Consider the following 16,220-nt stretch of genomic DNA (forward strand, 5'->3'; position numbering starts at 1 on the left):
AAAGTACAATCAACATACATCTTATGATGGTACCATCAGCTAATATCAGGTAACTCACCGTGCTCCAAGTAAGTGAAAAAAGAACATTCCCCAATGTCACTATATTTCCGTCTTCGAGCTCAAGTTGATCCCCTCCAGCGATCGTCAGAAAGATGTCGAATCCAAACCCGAATCCCGTTCAGATGACAGGCCCAGTCACGCCGCCAAAACTGCACAAAGGCGTACGCGGCCAAGGCGGCAGAAAAGCGTCACGTGGCCAAAGCGGCAGAAAAGGGTCACGCGGCCAACAGCTGCGAAAAGGCGCACTCAAGGCGACTGGGAAATTCACACCCTCGGTAATGAATGTTTTACCGCTCCAAATCGGCGAACCTCAGGTTTGTCTTCAAAATCCGCGTTGCACACACACATCCCAAATAGACATCTGAATGGTGAAAATGGCTGACGCGAAGCAAAGACCTTTCGCAATGAGCAAAGCGCGCGAGTCAAAATGGCCGACGGCTCGTACTTGAGACGTAATGACACAACGATGATTCCTCGGAATCCAACGCCAAACCTGACACGCAGGTTGATCAGTACAGCGATAACAACCCTATCGCAGGAATCCGGTGGGAGGCTCCGGTGGACGGTGGGAGGGATTTTCGAAGCTCCACACGGTCTCCACGTTTTTCGAAGTTAAGTCTGTTCACAATTGTATTTTGTCGAAACTGTATTTATCTTTCGGTGTGTGAAGTTATTGTGTGCAACTTTGGTTGTTTCTCGGTGTTTATCTTTCATAAATTGATCGTCTGTTTGCCGTGTCGCGAGCAAGGCCTTTGCCGCGTCGCGAACGATTTGAAATCGAAGTTAAGTGATTGTTCCCATTTGTATTTTCGTTAAAACTGTATTTATTTATGGTGTTGTACGTATATTGTGTCCCGACGAAGATTTTTCGGTGCAAATCTTTCATACCTGTATTGAAAATCGTGTTAATTCGTGTCGTGTCTTGAGGCCTTGTACAGTGTGCACTGTACAACCTTGAGGCTTTGTTTTTCTCTCAGTGGTCCGTCGTTTGTGATCCAATAACTTTCGTTCTCTGTATTCCCAGTATTTTCACCCATAGCCTACTTCCTTGTGTAAATCTCAACTCAAAAAAAAAACAAACAAAAAAAAAAAAAAACATTTCCTTCTCTGTTCTCATTCCTTTATTCATTCTTATTCGTTCGTTCGTTCTTCGACCACGTGTTTCTCCCCCATTTCCCCAGATAGTTTTCACTCATTAACCTTCAATGTTTACACTTTCCCCTCAAGTTATGTATTCCGTCATATTTTATAACACCTTTTTCTTCTTCTTCTTTAAAAGGCTGCTTTCGACTTGCTCACCAAATCAATTCATCCCAAAAAAAATATCCATCTCCTATAGTGCCTTTTTTCTACATTCCCTAAACTCTCCTGCACTCCATCCTCCATCCAGCGTCCTTAAACGTATTTTTAACTCGAAGGTCACAAGAAACTCATTTTGCAATAAATGTTCGTTTCCCATAAATCTTACACTTTCAAAAATCCAATCTCACCCCTCCCCTCCAAATCTTCCCCATAACCCCTCTCCTCCAAATCTTCCCCATCACCCCTCCCCTCCAAATCTTCCCCATCACCCATCCCTTTCAAATCTCCCCCCTTGCCCCCTCCCTCCTAAACTACCCCCTCACCCCTCCCAGCCAAGACGCCCCCTCGCCCCTCCCCTCCTAGACTCCTGCCTCACCCCTCCCCTCCAAATCTCCCCCATATCCCATCCCTTTCAAATCCCTCCCCTTGTCCCTTCCCTCCCAAACTCCCCCCTCACCCCTCCCCTTCAAATCTCCCCACCCTCATTGCTTCTCAATTTCCCCCCTCTCACTCCCCCTCCTCAAAGCGTCCTCCCCGCTTCTTCTCCCTTCAAACTCTCACCTCCATCTCCCCCAACCTTCTGCCTCGCTCTTCCCCCTCCTCAAATAACACCTCATTGTGGCTCACCCAATCACCATCAAACCTTTTGTCCGCCCCATCCTTCCCTTTCTCCGAGCTATTCTGAAATCTCTGACACACCTTCAACAGCTCTCCCTACCTCTTCCACCTCTTCCACATCTTACCCTACCCCTCCTCCCCCCTGTTCTGTATCTGATGCTCCCCCTTCCTCTTCATTAACGGTATGGACCTCAAACATCCGGGGCCTTCGTTCAAACTTAACTGATCTCTCCATACAGGTTGCTTCTGTCAAACCAGACGTGATCTGCTTAACAGACACTTTCCTCCTTTATGATGTCTCTGATTCCATAGTATCTCTCCCGGGCTACTCCCTCCTCCGGTATGATAGACCTGAGCCTCGTCCTGGAGGCGGGGTTGCTATCTTTATCAAAAACTCTCTTCCTCACTCGCCCTGCACTGCACTCTCTCCACCTCACCCCCAGGAATACCTCTGGCTACGGCTTCCCCTTCGCTCCCACCTCTTGTTCATATGTGTGTTGTACCGTCCACCAAACAGTGATGACTCCATCTACATCTCGCTGTCTGATGATATGGACCAACTTCTATCTACTCATCCCAACTCTCTCTTCCTCATATGTGGTGATTTCAACTGTCATCATGCCAGTTGGCTGGGTGTGGGTACCTCTCTCACCAGCCATGGCTCCTCAGCAAAGGACTTCTGTGACTCACTGGGACTGACACAATCTGTCAATTTCCCGACCCGGATCTCAGTCAACGGAACATCTTCTCTTCTGGACTTGGTTATGACTAACTTCCCTGAAAATGTCTGCTGCTCTTCTTCTGCTCCGATCGGATCATCTGATCATGTCCTTGTTAAAGTGGACATCTCTCTGACCATCCTCAGGGAGCCTGCTCAGCGTCGACGAGTCTGGCATTTCACTCAGGCCAACTGGCACGGTCTTCAAGCAGCCATCAATCATCTGGACTGGTCTCCCATCTCTACCACCTCTGACATCAACTCATCCTGGGAATTCTTCCAAAGTAAATTGCTCTCTCTCTCATGCACAGATTTATCCCATCTCGTCTTCAGTTGTCATACCCTTCCTCCCGTCCATGGTACACGGAATCTTGTGGTGAGGCTGTTGCCCAGAAACAACTTGCCTTCGTCTCCTGGAAAGCAAATCCAACGGAAGGAAATCTCATTTCCTTTCACAAAGCCCGAAACAAGTGTGTGTCCACCCTCAGGAGAGCCAGGAAACAATATATCTCCGTTCTCAAGACCGAACTCTCTTATCTGTCTCCCTCTTCCAAATCCTGGTGGCGTCTGGTCAAATCCGTTTCTGGTGTTTGTTCCCCCTCCGTCCCCTCCCTTACCTCAAACGGCTACACAGCTGACTCCGCACGTGAAAAAGCTGAATGCCTCAACTCTGTGTTTGCCTCTAAATCTTGTGTCCCAAACCCATCCCTCTCTGTACCCACCATACCCAGTCGTACCCTGCTGCTCCTGGACTCCGTGTCCTTTCCTCCTGACAAGGTGGAAAAGTTTCTGTCAACCCTCGACTCTGATTCTGCAACTGGACCCGACGGCATCAGCCCACGGGTCCTAAAATCCTGCTCTGCTGCTCTATCTCACCCTCTCTCTGTTCTCTTCACCCTCTCTTTTGCTCAAGGTCAACTGCCATCTGCTTGGAAATCAGCCAACATCACCGCTTTGCACAAAAAAGGTGCAAAAACAGATCCTAGCAACTACAGACCAATCAGCCTTCTCCCAATTATCAGCAAAGTCATGGAATCCATCATTGCTTCGGATATGAAATCTTTCCTCTTCTCCAATGGCTTGATCTCTGATCATCAATTTGGTTTCAGACCAGGTCACTCTACTCTGGACATGCTGCTTCTGCTGTCTCAACAATGGATGGAGGTCCTCAATGCCAAACAGGAAATTAGAGCTGTCTCCCTCGACATATCACGTGCCTTCGACACGGTCTGGCACCCCGCTCTGCTCACCAAACTCTCCTCCTTTGGTATCCATGGAAATCTCCACGCATGGCTGGCGGACTTCCTCTCTAGTCGTCGTCAACGTGTGGCCCTGAATGGGTTTCTCTCATCTCCTCTTCCTGTTCAGGCTGGAGTTCCCCAAGGCAGTGTTCTGGGCCCCGTGCTTTTTCTGGTCTTCATCAATGATCTCTCTGACTCTCTCGAAAATCCTCTCTATCTCTTTGCTGATGACTCCACTCTCTGCCGCTCCATTCCTCTTCCCTCAGATCGGCAGTCTGCTGCCTCCTAACTCTCTGAAGACCTGGACAAAATCACAGACTGGTCAAGCAAGTGGAACATGTCTTTCAATCCTGACAAATCTCACACTCTTACTATGTCTCTCCGTAAAAGATCGACTGGACAACCCTCCCATCTACTTTCTCAACAATCCTCTCCAAGAAGTTCTGTCGCTCAAGATTTTGGGTCTCACTATCTGCCATGATCTTTCTTGGGAAAACCACATTTCCAAGCTGGCCTCCAAAGCCAGTCGCCGACTGGGCATCCTCCGTCGTGCGAAGTCCTTCCTCGGCACACCTGAGCTCCTCACCACATACAAGGCTTTCATCCGCAGCTCAATGGAATACTGTTCTCCCCTATGGGCCGGTGCTCCTGCCTCACACCTAGCTCGGCTTCACGCTGTTGAAACCAAAGCTTTCAGAATTATTGGAATCTCCCGCGATGAAGCTATCTCTGAGGGCCATTCACTCACTCACCGCAGGCAGGTGGGTGGTCTTTCTGTCTTCTACCGACTCCTCTCCAGCCTTGCACCCCCAGCTCTCTCTGTGCTCTGTCCCCCAAATATTCCTACAGGTCGCACAAGATCTGCCAGCAACCCTCTGATGGTTAAACTGCCGAAATCTCGGCTCTCTGCTCACCTTCACTCTTTCATTCCTCTTTTCTCCCGCCTCTGGAACAAACTCCCTCACTCCCTTCAATCCCACTCCTCCCTCCAGGTCTTTAAAACAGCTGTTCACCACCATCTCTTATCTTCCCCCATCCAAAACCTTGATCTTTTCTACCCCCGCTAATTCACCCCAGATCCACCTTGTTTGAAATTTCAACTTCTTTCCTGGAAGTCCTGGCAGTGTCCATATGTTTTATACCTCTCCCACCGCCCCCTTCCCATGCCCCCCCCCCAAAGCCCTCGCCCTCTCTCAGATCTCTCGATGTCTCCATGTCTCTCGGTCCCTGCTCTCAAATGTTGTGTTTGTGTCCTTCCCCCTCTCTCCCCATCTTGTCTACCGCTCCCGATGTTATATGTTTTATGTGTCGGTTTGTCTTTCTGTGTGATTAATGTTCGCTCTTTCAAGAGCCTCGATCTTGTATACAAAAAAAAAAAAAAGAAAAAAAAAAAAGAAATCCCTTTCCAGGAAACCCAAAGTTCACTCGTGACTCTTGCTCGACAACATTCGCTCAGGACAAAGAAACGACTCGCTTCTTCTCCGACTTCACTCGCTATGCCTCCTTTCTCCTCGTCTTCTTCCGGTTTTTCATCCGGTTCCCGATCCGGTTTCCTGTTTCTTTTAACATTAACTTTTAACTTTTGAAACTAGAAATATCTTTGCCCTTTAAATGACAACAATAATAATACATGGAATCGGAAATATTTACAGTGGATGCAAGCCACCACAACGGAAGTGACGAATCCATAACAATATGTACAAATAATTTAAAAAGTTGGCTCCTCCTCCCGTACTAATACAATTGCTTATACACCTCCCTATTCCTTCGTTCTCTGCTCACCTGGCTGTCAATCTTGTATTCTTCTGTTCCTCCTTCTGAACCTGTTCTGGAATCCTTCATCCCCCTTCGCCCTGACCTCAGGGAATTTTCCCAGATAGTTTTCACGGTTTTGTTTTAAAATGTTTAAACTTTCCCCTGCAGTGTTGCATTCTGTTGTATATTATAACACGCTTTTCTTCTTCCTCTTTAAAAGGCTGTCTTCAATTTGCTCATCAAATCACTCCATTTCAAAAAAAAAAATTCAATCTCTTACAGTTCTTCCTTTCGACATCTTACTACAATTCACCAAATGTCCCTCCGTCTGTCTGTCCGTCCATCTGTCTGTCCATTCGAAGGTACCGCATAAATGGCTGAACCGATCACAACAATATTTTGGGTGGGTAATCCTGGGATCTCCTGGAGTAAAATAGGCTATATTGTTTTTCCAATTTCAGCTTTGCCTCCAGCATTTTCAGGTTTAGACTCCCGTATAACGTTATTTTCCCGGGTGCCGCATAAACGGCTGCACCGGTCGCTGCACAGCTGCACCGATCAGACTCCAACAACCAAATCGAATCGAATCGGATAAGCTAACAGATCGCTGTCTCCATCGATCTTGCCGAGGCCGTAATACCTATCGGCTCAAAGTCCTTTTAACTGTTGACATGGTAGTTTTTACAATGAAGGAAACACGTATCGGGAGTACATACGACATAGCGATTGTGAATGCGACAGCTCTGAGGCATCTTTTGCTTCGCATCGCAGTGACGGTGAGCACCAACATGGCGGCTGTGAGATTAAAATCTGGCTTCAAGCCCCCTCACCACCCAAAGCCTTCAACCAGACATATTAACACGCTCCTCCTCCTTCATTCCCGTTCTTCAAAGCAAAGTGGTAAAAATTGTTGTATCGCCATTATATATAACTAGCAACGGTACCCGCCCTAAGGGCGGGGCTTAAATTGGGGGGGGGGCGTGATTTATATAAACATCCGTGAAATATCACACGCAAATCATCAAAATCTAAACAGTATTTTTTTAAATTTCAATTTCAAAAAAACCACATCACTGTTCATATCAGTAAATATTATTCCATGGTGTTTCAAATCGTGATATCAACTGTACGCTTTTCTTTCGGAAAAAAAATGGAATGATTTTGTACCTCTTCTTCAGCTTTGAACTTCAGGATAGACGACATTGCTGATAAAAGTTCCTTTTCTCTCTTTGAAGTTTTTGGAAAACATTTTTATATTGTCACTGCTGCAAACGCGACGCCATGGCATTATTCATTACATTCATTCATTCATTTAATGATCATTAAACATTATTCTTACGCTCATTAAACGTTCATTAAACATTAAACGTTCATTCAACGATTACGAAAATAAAAACGAAAAGCATTACAAAATTACGTTCATACCGTCACATCAAACACTACCGTGAACGCAAACATCATCACAAACGTTACGTTACGTAATTCAAACCGTGGACACATGGAATATTGGAGAGCCCATTGCCCAAACGATTTGTCTACAAATACTGTTTAGATTTTGATGATTTGCGTGTGATTTGATTTAACGGATGTTTATATAAATCGTTTAAAATAAAATAAAAATGCCTTCAATTTCTGATATTTTGCCTTTTCATTTGGGCCTCCCAATTGAAGCCCTGCCCGCAGGGCTGGTACCAATGCTAGTTCTCTAAACTCACCTTCATTCCACCCCTCCTCTAACGTTTTCAAAGGGATCTCTGACTTTGCAATAAGAAACTCATTTTGCTCATGTGATTTGATATCACAAGAAACTCATTTTGCAATAAATGTTTGTTTTCCATTAATCGTCCAACACTTTCTAAAATCCCAACTCACCCCTCCTCTCCCAAACTCCCCCCCCCCCACCCCTCTCCTCCTAAACTCCCCCCTCGCCCTTACACTCCAAGACTCCCCCTTTACCCCTCTCCTTCAAAACTTCCTCTCACCCCTTTCCTTCAAAACACCCCCTCACCCCTCCCCTTCAAAAGTCCCCCTCACCCATCCTCTTCAAGTCTCCTCACCCTCCATTTGTCTCCAATTCTCCCCTCTCACCCCTCCTCCTCAAATCTGCCTCCTTCCCACTTCTAACTCATACCTCCACCTCCTCCAACCCTCTTCCTTGTTATGCCCCCCACCCTTAAAAAAAAAAAATCACTGCACCTCATCCCATCACCATCAAACCTTTTGTGTGCCTCATCCTCCCCTTTCTCCTAACTCTTCTGTAATCTCCAACACACTATCAACAGCTCTCCCTACCTCTTCCTCTTCCTCATCTTACCCTGCCCCTCCCCTGCCCTCCCCTGTCCTGTATCCGATGTTCCCCCTCCCTCTTCCTTCACGGTATGGACCTCAAACAACCGGGGCCTTCTTTCAAACCTAATTGATCTCTCCTTACAGGTTGCTTCTGACAAACCAGACTTAATCTGCTCAACAGAAACTTTCCTCCTTCAAGATGTGTCTGATTCCTTAATATCTCTACCTTGTTACTCCGTCTTCCAGTATGATAGACCTGAGCCTCCTCCTGGTGGCGGGGTTGCTATCTTTAACAAAAACTCTCTTCCTCACTCTCATTGCACTGCCCTCTCTCTACCACACCCCCAGGACTACCTCTGGCTGTGGCTTCCCCTCCACTCCCACCTTTAGTTCATTTCTGTGTTGTACCGACCAACAAACAGTGATGACTCCATTTATATCTCACTGTCTGACAACATGGACCAACTTCTGTCCACTCATACCAAATCTCTCTTCCTCATATGTGGCGATTTCAATTGTCATCATGCCAGCTGGCTGGGTGTGCGTACCTCTCGCACCAGCCATGGCACCTCAGCAAAGGACTTCTGTGACTCAATGGGACTAACACAATCTGTCAATTTCCCAAACTGGATCTCATTGAACAGAGCTTCTTCTCTTATAGACTTGGTTATGACAAACTTCCCTGCAAATGTCTGCTGTTTGTCATCTGCTCCAATTGGTTCATCTGATCATTTGCTTGTTAAAGTGGGCATCTCTCTGGCCATTCTCAGAGAGCCTCCTCAGCGACGACGAGTCTGGCATTTCACTCAGGCCGACTGCCATGGTCTTCAAGCAGCCATCAATCATTTGAACTGGTCACACATCTCTACTGCCTCCGACATCAACTCATCATGGGAATTCTTCCAAAACTCTGGTGGCGTCTGGTCAAATCTGTTTCTGGTGTTTGTTCCCCCTCCATCCCCTCCCTTACCTCAAACGGCTACACAGCTGACACTGCACGTGAAAAAGCTGAATGCTTCAACTTTGTGTTTGCCTCAAAAACTTGTGTCCCTAAACCCATCTCTCTCTCTGTACCCACCTTATCCAGTCGTACGCATCTGCTCCTGGAATTTGTGTCCTTCTCAACTGACAATGTGGAGAAGTTTCTGTCAAACCTCGACTCCGATTCTGCAACTAGACCAGACAGCATCAGACAACGGGTCCTAAAATCCTGCTCTTCTGCTCTATCACACCTTCTCTCTGTTCTCTTCACCCTCTCTTTTGCTCAAGGTCATCTGCTATCAGCTTGGAAATCAGCCAACATTACTGCTTTACACAAAAAATGTGCAAAAACAGATCCTTGCAACTATAGACCAATCAGTCTGCTCCCAATAATCAGTGAGGTCATGGAATCCATCATCGCTTCGCATATCAAATCCTTCCTCTTCTCCAATGGCTTGATCTCGGGTCATCAATTTGGATTCAGACCAGGTCATTCTACTCTGGACATGCTACTTCTGCAGATGAAAAATTGGTAAGAGACCGAGGACCCTGCCGGAATGTACTTTTTTAAAAATCGGCCATTTTGGACAAACATGGCGGCCGAACCACGTGACCGATGACGTCATCATTATTTGTTTTCTAAACAAATTCCTAGATTATGCTCAAGAAATTGCATCTTGATCGGATGAAGTTTTGTACTTGTCAAATTATGACATCATAATGGAGGCACCTATGACAACATTATTAACATATTTTATTCCCCATGGAGAGTTCTTTGCAATGAGCCATGTCTCAATTTTTTCTATTCAGCACTTTCGGAGATATAGAAGTGCAAAGTTTTTCGTTTTTTTCAAGATGGCGGCCGAACCACGTGACCGATGACGTCATCATCATTTTTTTTTCTCCACCAGTTTATGCCGAAATGGCTGTCAAGAAATTGCATCTTGATTGGATGAAGTTTTGTACTTGTCGAATTATGATGTCATAATGGAGGCCTTGGGCCGAGAGAGTTAAAAATTGGGCACAGTCTATTTATTCCAGGGCAAGACAAATATGTGTGTAAAGATTGGCGATTCTATGTGCAATGGTGTAGACGTAGTACTGCATACAGACAGACAGACTGACCAACCAACCAACATACTTGTCGGAATCTTTTCCTGCAAGTAACAAACAGACAGACAAACAGATGAAAAATCGGTCAGAGACCGAGGACTTGCCGGAATGCACTTTTTTATCAGCCATTTTGGCCAAATATGGCGGCCGAACCACGTGACCCGATGATGTCATCATTATTTGTTTTCTAAACTAATTTATTCTTCGATGATGCTCAATAACTTTCATCTTGATCGGATGAAGTTTTGTACTTGTCAAATTATGACGTCATAATGGAGGCACCTATGACATCATCATTAACATGTTTTATTACCCATGGAGAGTTCTTTACAGAGCCATGTCTCAATTTTGTCTATTCAGCACTTTCGGAGACATAGAGGTGCAAAGTTTTTCGGGATTTCCAAGATGGCGGCCGAACCACGTGACCGATGACGTCATCATGTTTTTTTCTTTCTCCACCACTTTATGCCGTCAAGTCGCTCAAGAAATTGCATCTTGATTGGATGAAGTTTTGTACTTGTCGAATTATCAAATTATGACGTCATAATGGAGGCCTTGTGCGGAGAGAGTTAAAATTGGGCACAGTCTATTCCAGGGCAAGACAAATATGTGTGTAAAGTTTGGCGATTCTATGTGCAACGGTGTAGACGTAGTGCTGCGTACAAACAGACAAACAAACCAATCAACATACTTGCCGGAATCTTTTCCAGCATGTAACAAACAGACAGACAGACAGGGGTGAAAACATAACCTCCATCTACCTTTGGTGGCGGAAGTAAAAATTGAGACATGGCTCATTGCAAATAACTCTCCATGTGGAATAGCATATGTTAATGATGATGTCATAGGTTTCCATTATGACGTCATAATTCGACAAGTACAAAACTTCATCCAATCAAGATGAAATTTCTTGAGCATCATCTCGCGATAAATTGGTGGAGAAAAAATATAATGATGATGTCATTGGTCACGTGGTTAGGCCGCCATATTTGTTTTAACACAGCCTTAAAAACCACTGAAAACATGTCCTGGCGAGGGTCTGCAATCTCTGATTGCTCTTTCTCGTTTATTGTATGTGTTATGGGTCCGTTCATGTTTTCGTGTGTAATGCGTTAGCTCTTACACGAGCCTTGACTCTGTATACAAAATATATATTTAAAAATTCGAAGATTTTTCAAGTATATTGGATTTTTTCAAGTATTGTTTGCTTGTTTTTGTTTGTCTGTCAATCTGTCTGCTTGCTTGTTTGTCACTCACCTTCAAGTCACAATTGTAAACCTATAATCATGAAAAACTACTAAGCTGTAGAGGTAGTCACAACTGAGAAGCCAACTGATTTTAGGTCAAAGGTCATCTTGAGATCAAATTTCTAAAATCGTTATTTTTCATCCGATGGACTTCAAAAATTTGAAACAGCATTTGCATATTGATTCACTGAATTGGGAAACCAATTATTTTTGAGGTCAAAAGGTCAAAGGTCAACTTATGGTTGAACTTCTAAAATCATACATTTTTGTCTGAAAAATTGTCAATTTTCATCCTTTTAACTTGGAATTAAACAGCAATTGCATAGTGCCCCACTGAATGGGGAAAGTAACTATTTTTGAGGCCAAAATGTCAAAGATCAACTCTCGGTCAAACGTCTAAAATCATCAATTTTCATCTGAAAAATTATTAATTTTCATACGATTAAACCGAGCTTTGATTAAGATTGTCAACTTAAATCTTAATGAAATGGACACTTTGATGTATCCATGGCAACTTTGTTCAATGTGTGAGTATGACACTTCGTCCTCCTGTCAAGTTTGGTTGAGATTGGATAATTATCGACCAATTGTATCGCGGTCAAAAATCCTCAAAAAGACAGACAGGCTGTCTGACGATTTTGACCATGTCTGACGATTTGGATTATGGAGACACCAAATTATTTATTTTGGTATTATTTACTATGAAGATGATTGGCAAACTGATAAAGAATTGGTGTTGTGTTTATCCATGCCTGCACTTGTTTTCCCAGCATGGAAAGGTTTTCAAAAGGCCTGCTCAAGTAGAAAGCTCCATAATCGAGATATATTGGCGACTCCAATGCAAATGACAAAGTGGTTGTTTGTAGAAGGACTTCCAAGCAGCATCACCATGGCAGCTCTACATCAATATTTCCAAAGAGAAGCAGAAATCTGTGGTGGAGATATCAACAACATCTTAATGACAAAGGACAATCAAATGGCATATCTGCAATTTGACAGCTCTGAAGGTAAATTTAAATCTCAAAATGTTATTAATATTTTGTTATGAGATGTTCAAATGTGAACTGAAACCTTCCACGAAACTCAATGAAAGAAACATTTTCCTTCCTCAATGAAGGAAACAAGTGTCGTGCTCTTAATTTTTCGAATCATCTTCTTGGATTTATTCCTTTTGCTCTCAAGAACTGCAAGTTGCACACAAAAATCTTCCATACGAAACTTTTCCATTTCAGCTTTGTTTGTTTTTTCAGTTTATTACGACACTCATGCACTACGTTTTAATTATTCGAAATCCCTTTTTACATAGAGCTGTAATTTTTATTTTTATGATAATTACCTCCACCACGGAAGGTTTACAGAGGTTATAAAAGGTGGACGAGGTTATGTTTACCTTCTTACACCAAAGGTGGACAGAGGTTATGTTTTCACCTCTGTCTGTTTGTGTGTCTGTCTGTTTGCCTATGAGCAGGATATCTCAAAAGATTATGGATGGATTCAGACAAACCTTGGTGGACAGCTTGGTTAGCTGTGTGACAAGGACGAATTGGTTTGATGTTGGAGAAGATTCGGATCTGGATACGAGATCTGGATTCGGATCGGGAAGTGATTCTTCGCTATTGAAAGACACAAAAATGATATAATACTGTATAACACGACACCTCAAAACATTATGGACAGATTCAGACGATAATTGGTGGACAGGTTGGGTGTCTGCCAATGACGAATTGATTCGATTTTGTTGAAGATCCGAATACTATAATTTTTAAAGTGATTCTCGCCATTGAGAGCGAGGTCCAAAAACGATATATAGCATGATATTTCAAAAAGTTATGGACGGATTCGGACAAAATGAGTGGATGGACGAGATGGTTAGGTGACAAGAACAAGTTGATTAGATTTTGGTTAAGGTCCGGATGCAGATCTCGCCGATCAGTGGGATACAAAACATCAACCGTTCAGCCCGTTGGGCAATGTAATAAGATGAATCCAAGTCTCAACTGAGGAGATGACCAGTTTTAATGAACAGCACACCAAGCCACGTCACTCGGCCTTGTATCTCTCACCCGGTCTGCCAGCCCCCGCGCTCCTTCGCATATGCCACGCCCCCCGCTCACATATTCATATGACAGGCAATACCGTCTAGAACAGTGTTTGTCTGTCCGTATGTCCCCAGAAGGGTACACCAATCAGAGCTGAGGATCTGGTCACATGACGGGGAAGCATTTTGTAACCATTACAGTTGCATATTTTACTAAAAGGAAATATAATAACCTTCTGTGGAACGTTTTGGGTTCCCAGCTGGTGTTGTAAGGTTGGTAGTAGGTTTCAGAAATTCCTCAATACAATTATGATTTTGAAATGCAATCGACACAGATCTTGCTCCCGAATCTGGAAGTGAACAGATTATGAAGGTTCGCTGGTTTTATAATATCTCAATATATATCATCATTTAACATTTTATTTTGATATATTAATACTATAGTGCTAATTTGTGATTGGAATGATGAATGATGCTGTTTGGAATGAAAATATAGAGAACGTGCTGTCAATGCCTGACGTTCAACTGAAGATGGCACAGGAATGTGGATTTTATCGGTTCATCGTTGGCCATTCACCGTTTTTTAACCAAGTCATTCACGAACCGGTTGTTGATGTCTGAAGTCAAAAAAATTCAAACTCCCCATACTGCTAACTATTGTATCCCCATACTGCAAACTGGTATCCCCACCCAGGTCATCCTATCCTCTTCAACTAAAGTATGAAACAAACTCTGCTACGGACGGCATTGTTAGACTATCCATCCTCTTTTTAATGGATAACATTTAGAATCTATAATAAATAACATTTTAAAGCCATTTAGAATTTTAATCCATCATTGTTTCCTCATTTGAATCTCATCCTTCCTATTTCATCGTCAGTCATCTGCAGTGATTATGCACTATAAAAGATCCAAATCATCCTGACAGCAAATTTTAAATTGACCAAGGGTTACATAATTAAGGTTGTAGCGCATTCATTTGCCCCCCTCCCCAAGGGGGTTTTCTTCCCCGAGCAGGTTTTCCCCGCCATTGCCGTCAATGGGTTGCGTGTTGAGGTGTATAGCCATATTAAGTTAGCTTTATCGTGGCGTTTTTCCAAAGAAAAAGATTTATCGTGACGTTTTTCCAAAGACGCTTTTAATAACAAAATTAATGATAATCGCATATTGTTAATGTTATTACAAAACAATATGAATACTACTAATGTCCCGCTTCCCTCAAGGGGTTTTTCTGGTGAGTCAACGTATATAAATAGCTTATTATGGCGTTTTCGTGGGAGCAATGGCCTCCACCAGAAGTAATGAACATTATTGAACAGTCATGAATATTATGAACCACAAACACGTATGATTAGCTTTTTAAACAGTCGCTAATGCTCTTTATAGCACTAAATTAAGAAATTGGAGGAATCCCGACACGTGTGAGGTAAGTTTTACCTCCAGAACTGAGTGAAGATCTCATGTACTCTGGGTACCCCATAAGTGTTGGGTTAATAACATGACCCTTCCTGGCGCTAACGTGGCGTTTTTCGTAGTGAACTTTTGAAACTTGCTCCTTCTGTTTAAAACGAAAATGAAAGGGAGAAAGCTCAGGTTGTGCTCATTTACCAAGCAGCTAGCTTGCGCTTGCCAAGCCGGCCGTTCCTTAACGGTTTCGAATGGAGTGCTTGTTCGAATGCTTAAACCACTTGGCGATCTCTCCAGAAGGAACTTGGTAAATGGACACGCACCCAAAGTTATTGAGACCCGACCATAGATCGACTGCAAGCTATTTACCCCAAAGAGGAATGACCATTCCTGCCACTTCCATAGTGAGTGGGTGTGCGAGTGGTGTCAATGACAAAATTCATTTTAAAAGGCATTATAGCAAGTTCAATTTTTCTTCACAGTGCATGGAAATATGTCTATGGTGGTTTGACCTTGCAGGCTTTTACATGTTTGCATTAGTTATATCCCCCACCTGTGTGTATTGCAATATTTATCACTATCACTAACATTTGTATTTACCTTGCAGGTGCAAAGCAAGTTTTGGCGAAGAAACATTGCCTTGAGCAGACAACTCTACAGATGTATCGATACAACATTGAAGAAAATATTGTACTTCGTGGATGTAGAACTGTAGATGTGGAGTTTCCAAAGAAAGTGACATGCCATATCGACCACAACATCTTGAAGTTGATGTTGAAGAACTCCGTCTTCACAGAATACATTGAAAGAAAATTTGGGAGCATTTCTGCACAATTGCTATTTTACCCGCCCACGTCAATTGATGTTATACCAAGATTTAATATTGGAACAATATCCTCTTTAAACCTTTCCCAGCACTGGAGGAATGCTGTCCATAAAATACTTGAAGAAACTATGAGCAGATTTGGTGAAAAAACATTTGCTGTCAGTCATCCCGAGGTTTGGAGCAGAGCAAGGGAAGAAATTGCACCATTAATGGATAATTCAAGAATCATCAGTTTTGATTTATCTTCACTGAATATACATTTGCATGGTGAAGTGAAGGATTTAAGGATTACTGGTGAGAAATTACAAAAGGCAGTTGAAAAAGCTCATCAAGATATTCAGCTTGATCCCAATTACATCGAAAGAATCCCACATCTGGAATTTTCAACACCAAATTTCAACACCAAAAAGAAAATCTCACTAAGTCGTAAAACAAAAGATTTCAAATAAAAGTCTGAAATACAGCAAACTACCAATGAGAGGTTCGAAGAGAATTCCATCACTGCATTCATCACTTGTTCAGATGAAGTTTTACTGCATTCAACAAAAGATTGTTTGGAGATTGCAGAGACTTTCTTGGGAAAATTGCGATCTGTAAAGAATGTTAGAAAGTGCCTCATTCCAAA

At 43.2% G+C, this 16,220-nt stretch overlaps 1 protein-coding gene across 1 annotated transcript in view; it reads left to right on the plus strand.

Annotated features, from left to right (window-relative positions):
• Positions 1 to 16,220, plus strand: part of LOC137430822 (uncharacterized) — a 73,490-nt gene extending 57,270 nt beyond the window's left edge. Inside the window, exons 12-13 of the mRNA XM_078782720.1 lie at positions 12,095 to 12,331; positions 15,377 to 16,220. Coding sequence (XP_078638846.1) covers positions 12,095 to 12,331; positions 15,377 to 16,044 — 905 coding nt within the window. The 3' untranslated portion in view covers positions 16,045 to 16,220. The remainder of the gene's footprint in view (positions 1 to 12,094; positions 12,332 to 15,376) is intronic.

This window comes from Myxine glutinosa, chromosome 7, assembly GCF_964187855.1.
Source record: "Myxine glutinosa chromosome 7, kmMyxGlut1.1, whole genome shotgun sequence".
Classification (NCBI taxonomy): Eukaryota; Metazoa; Chordata; class Myxini; order Myxiniformes; family Myxinidae; genus Myxine; species Myxine glutinosa.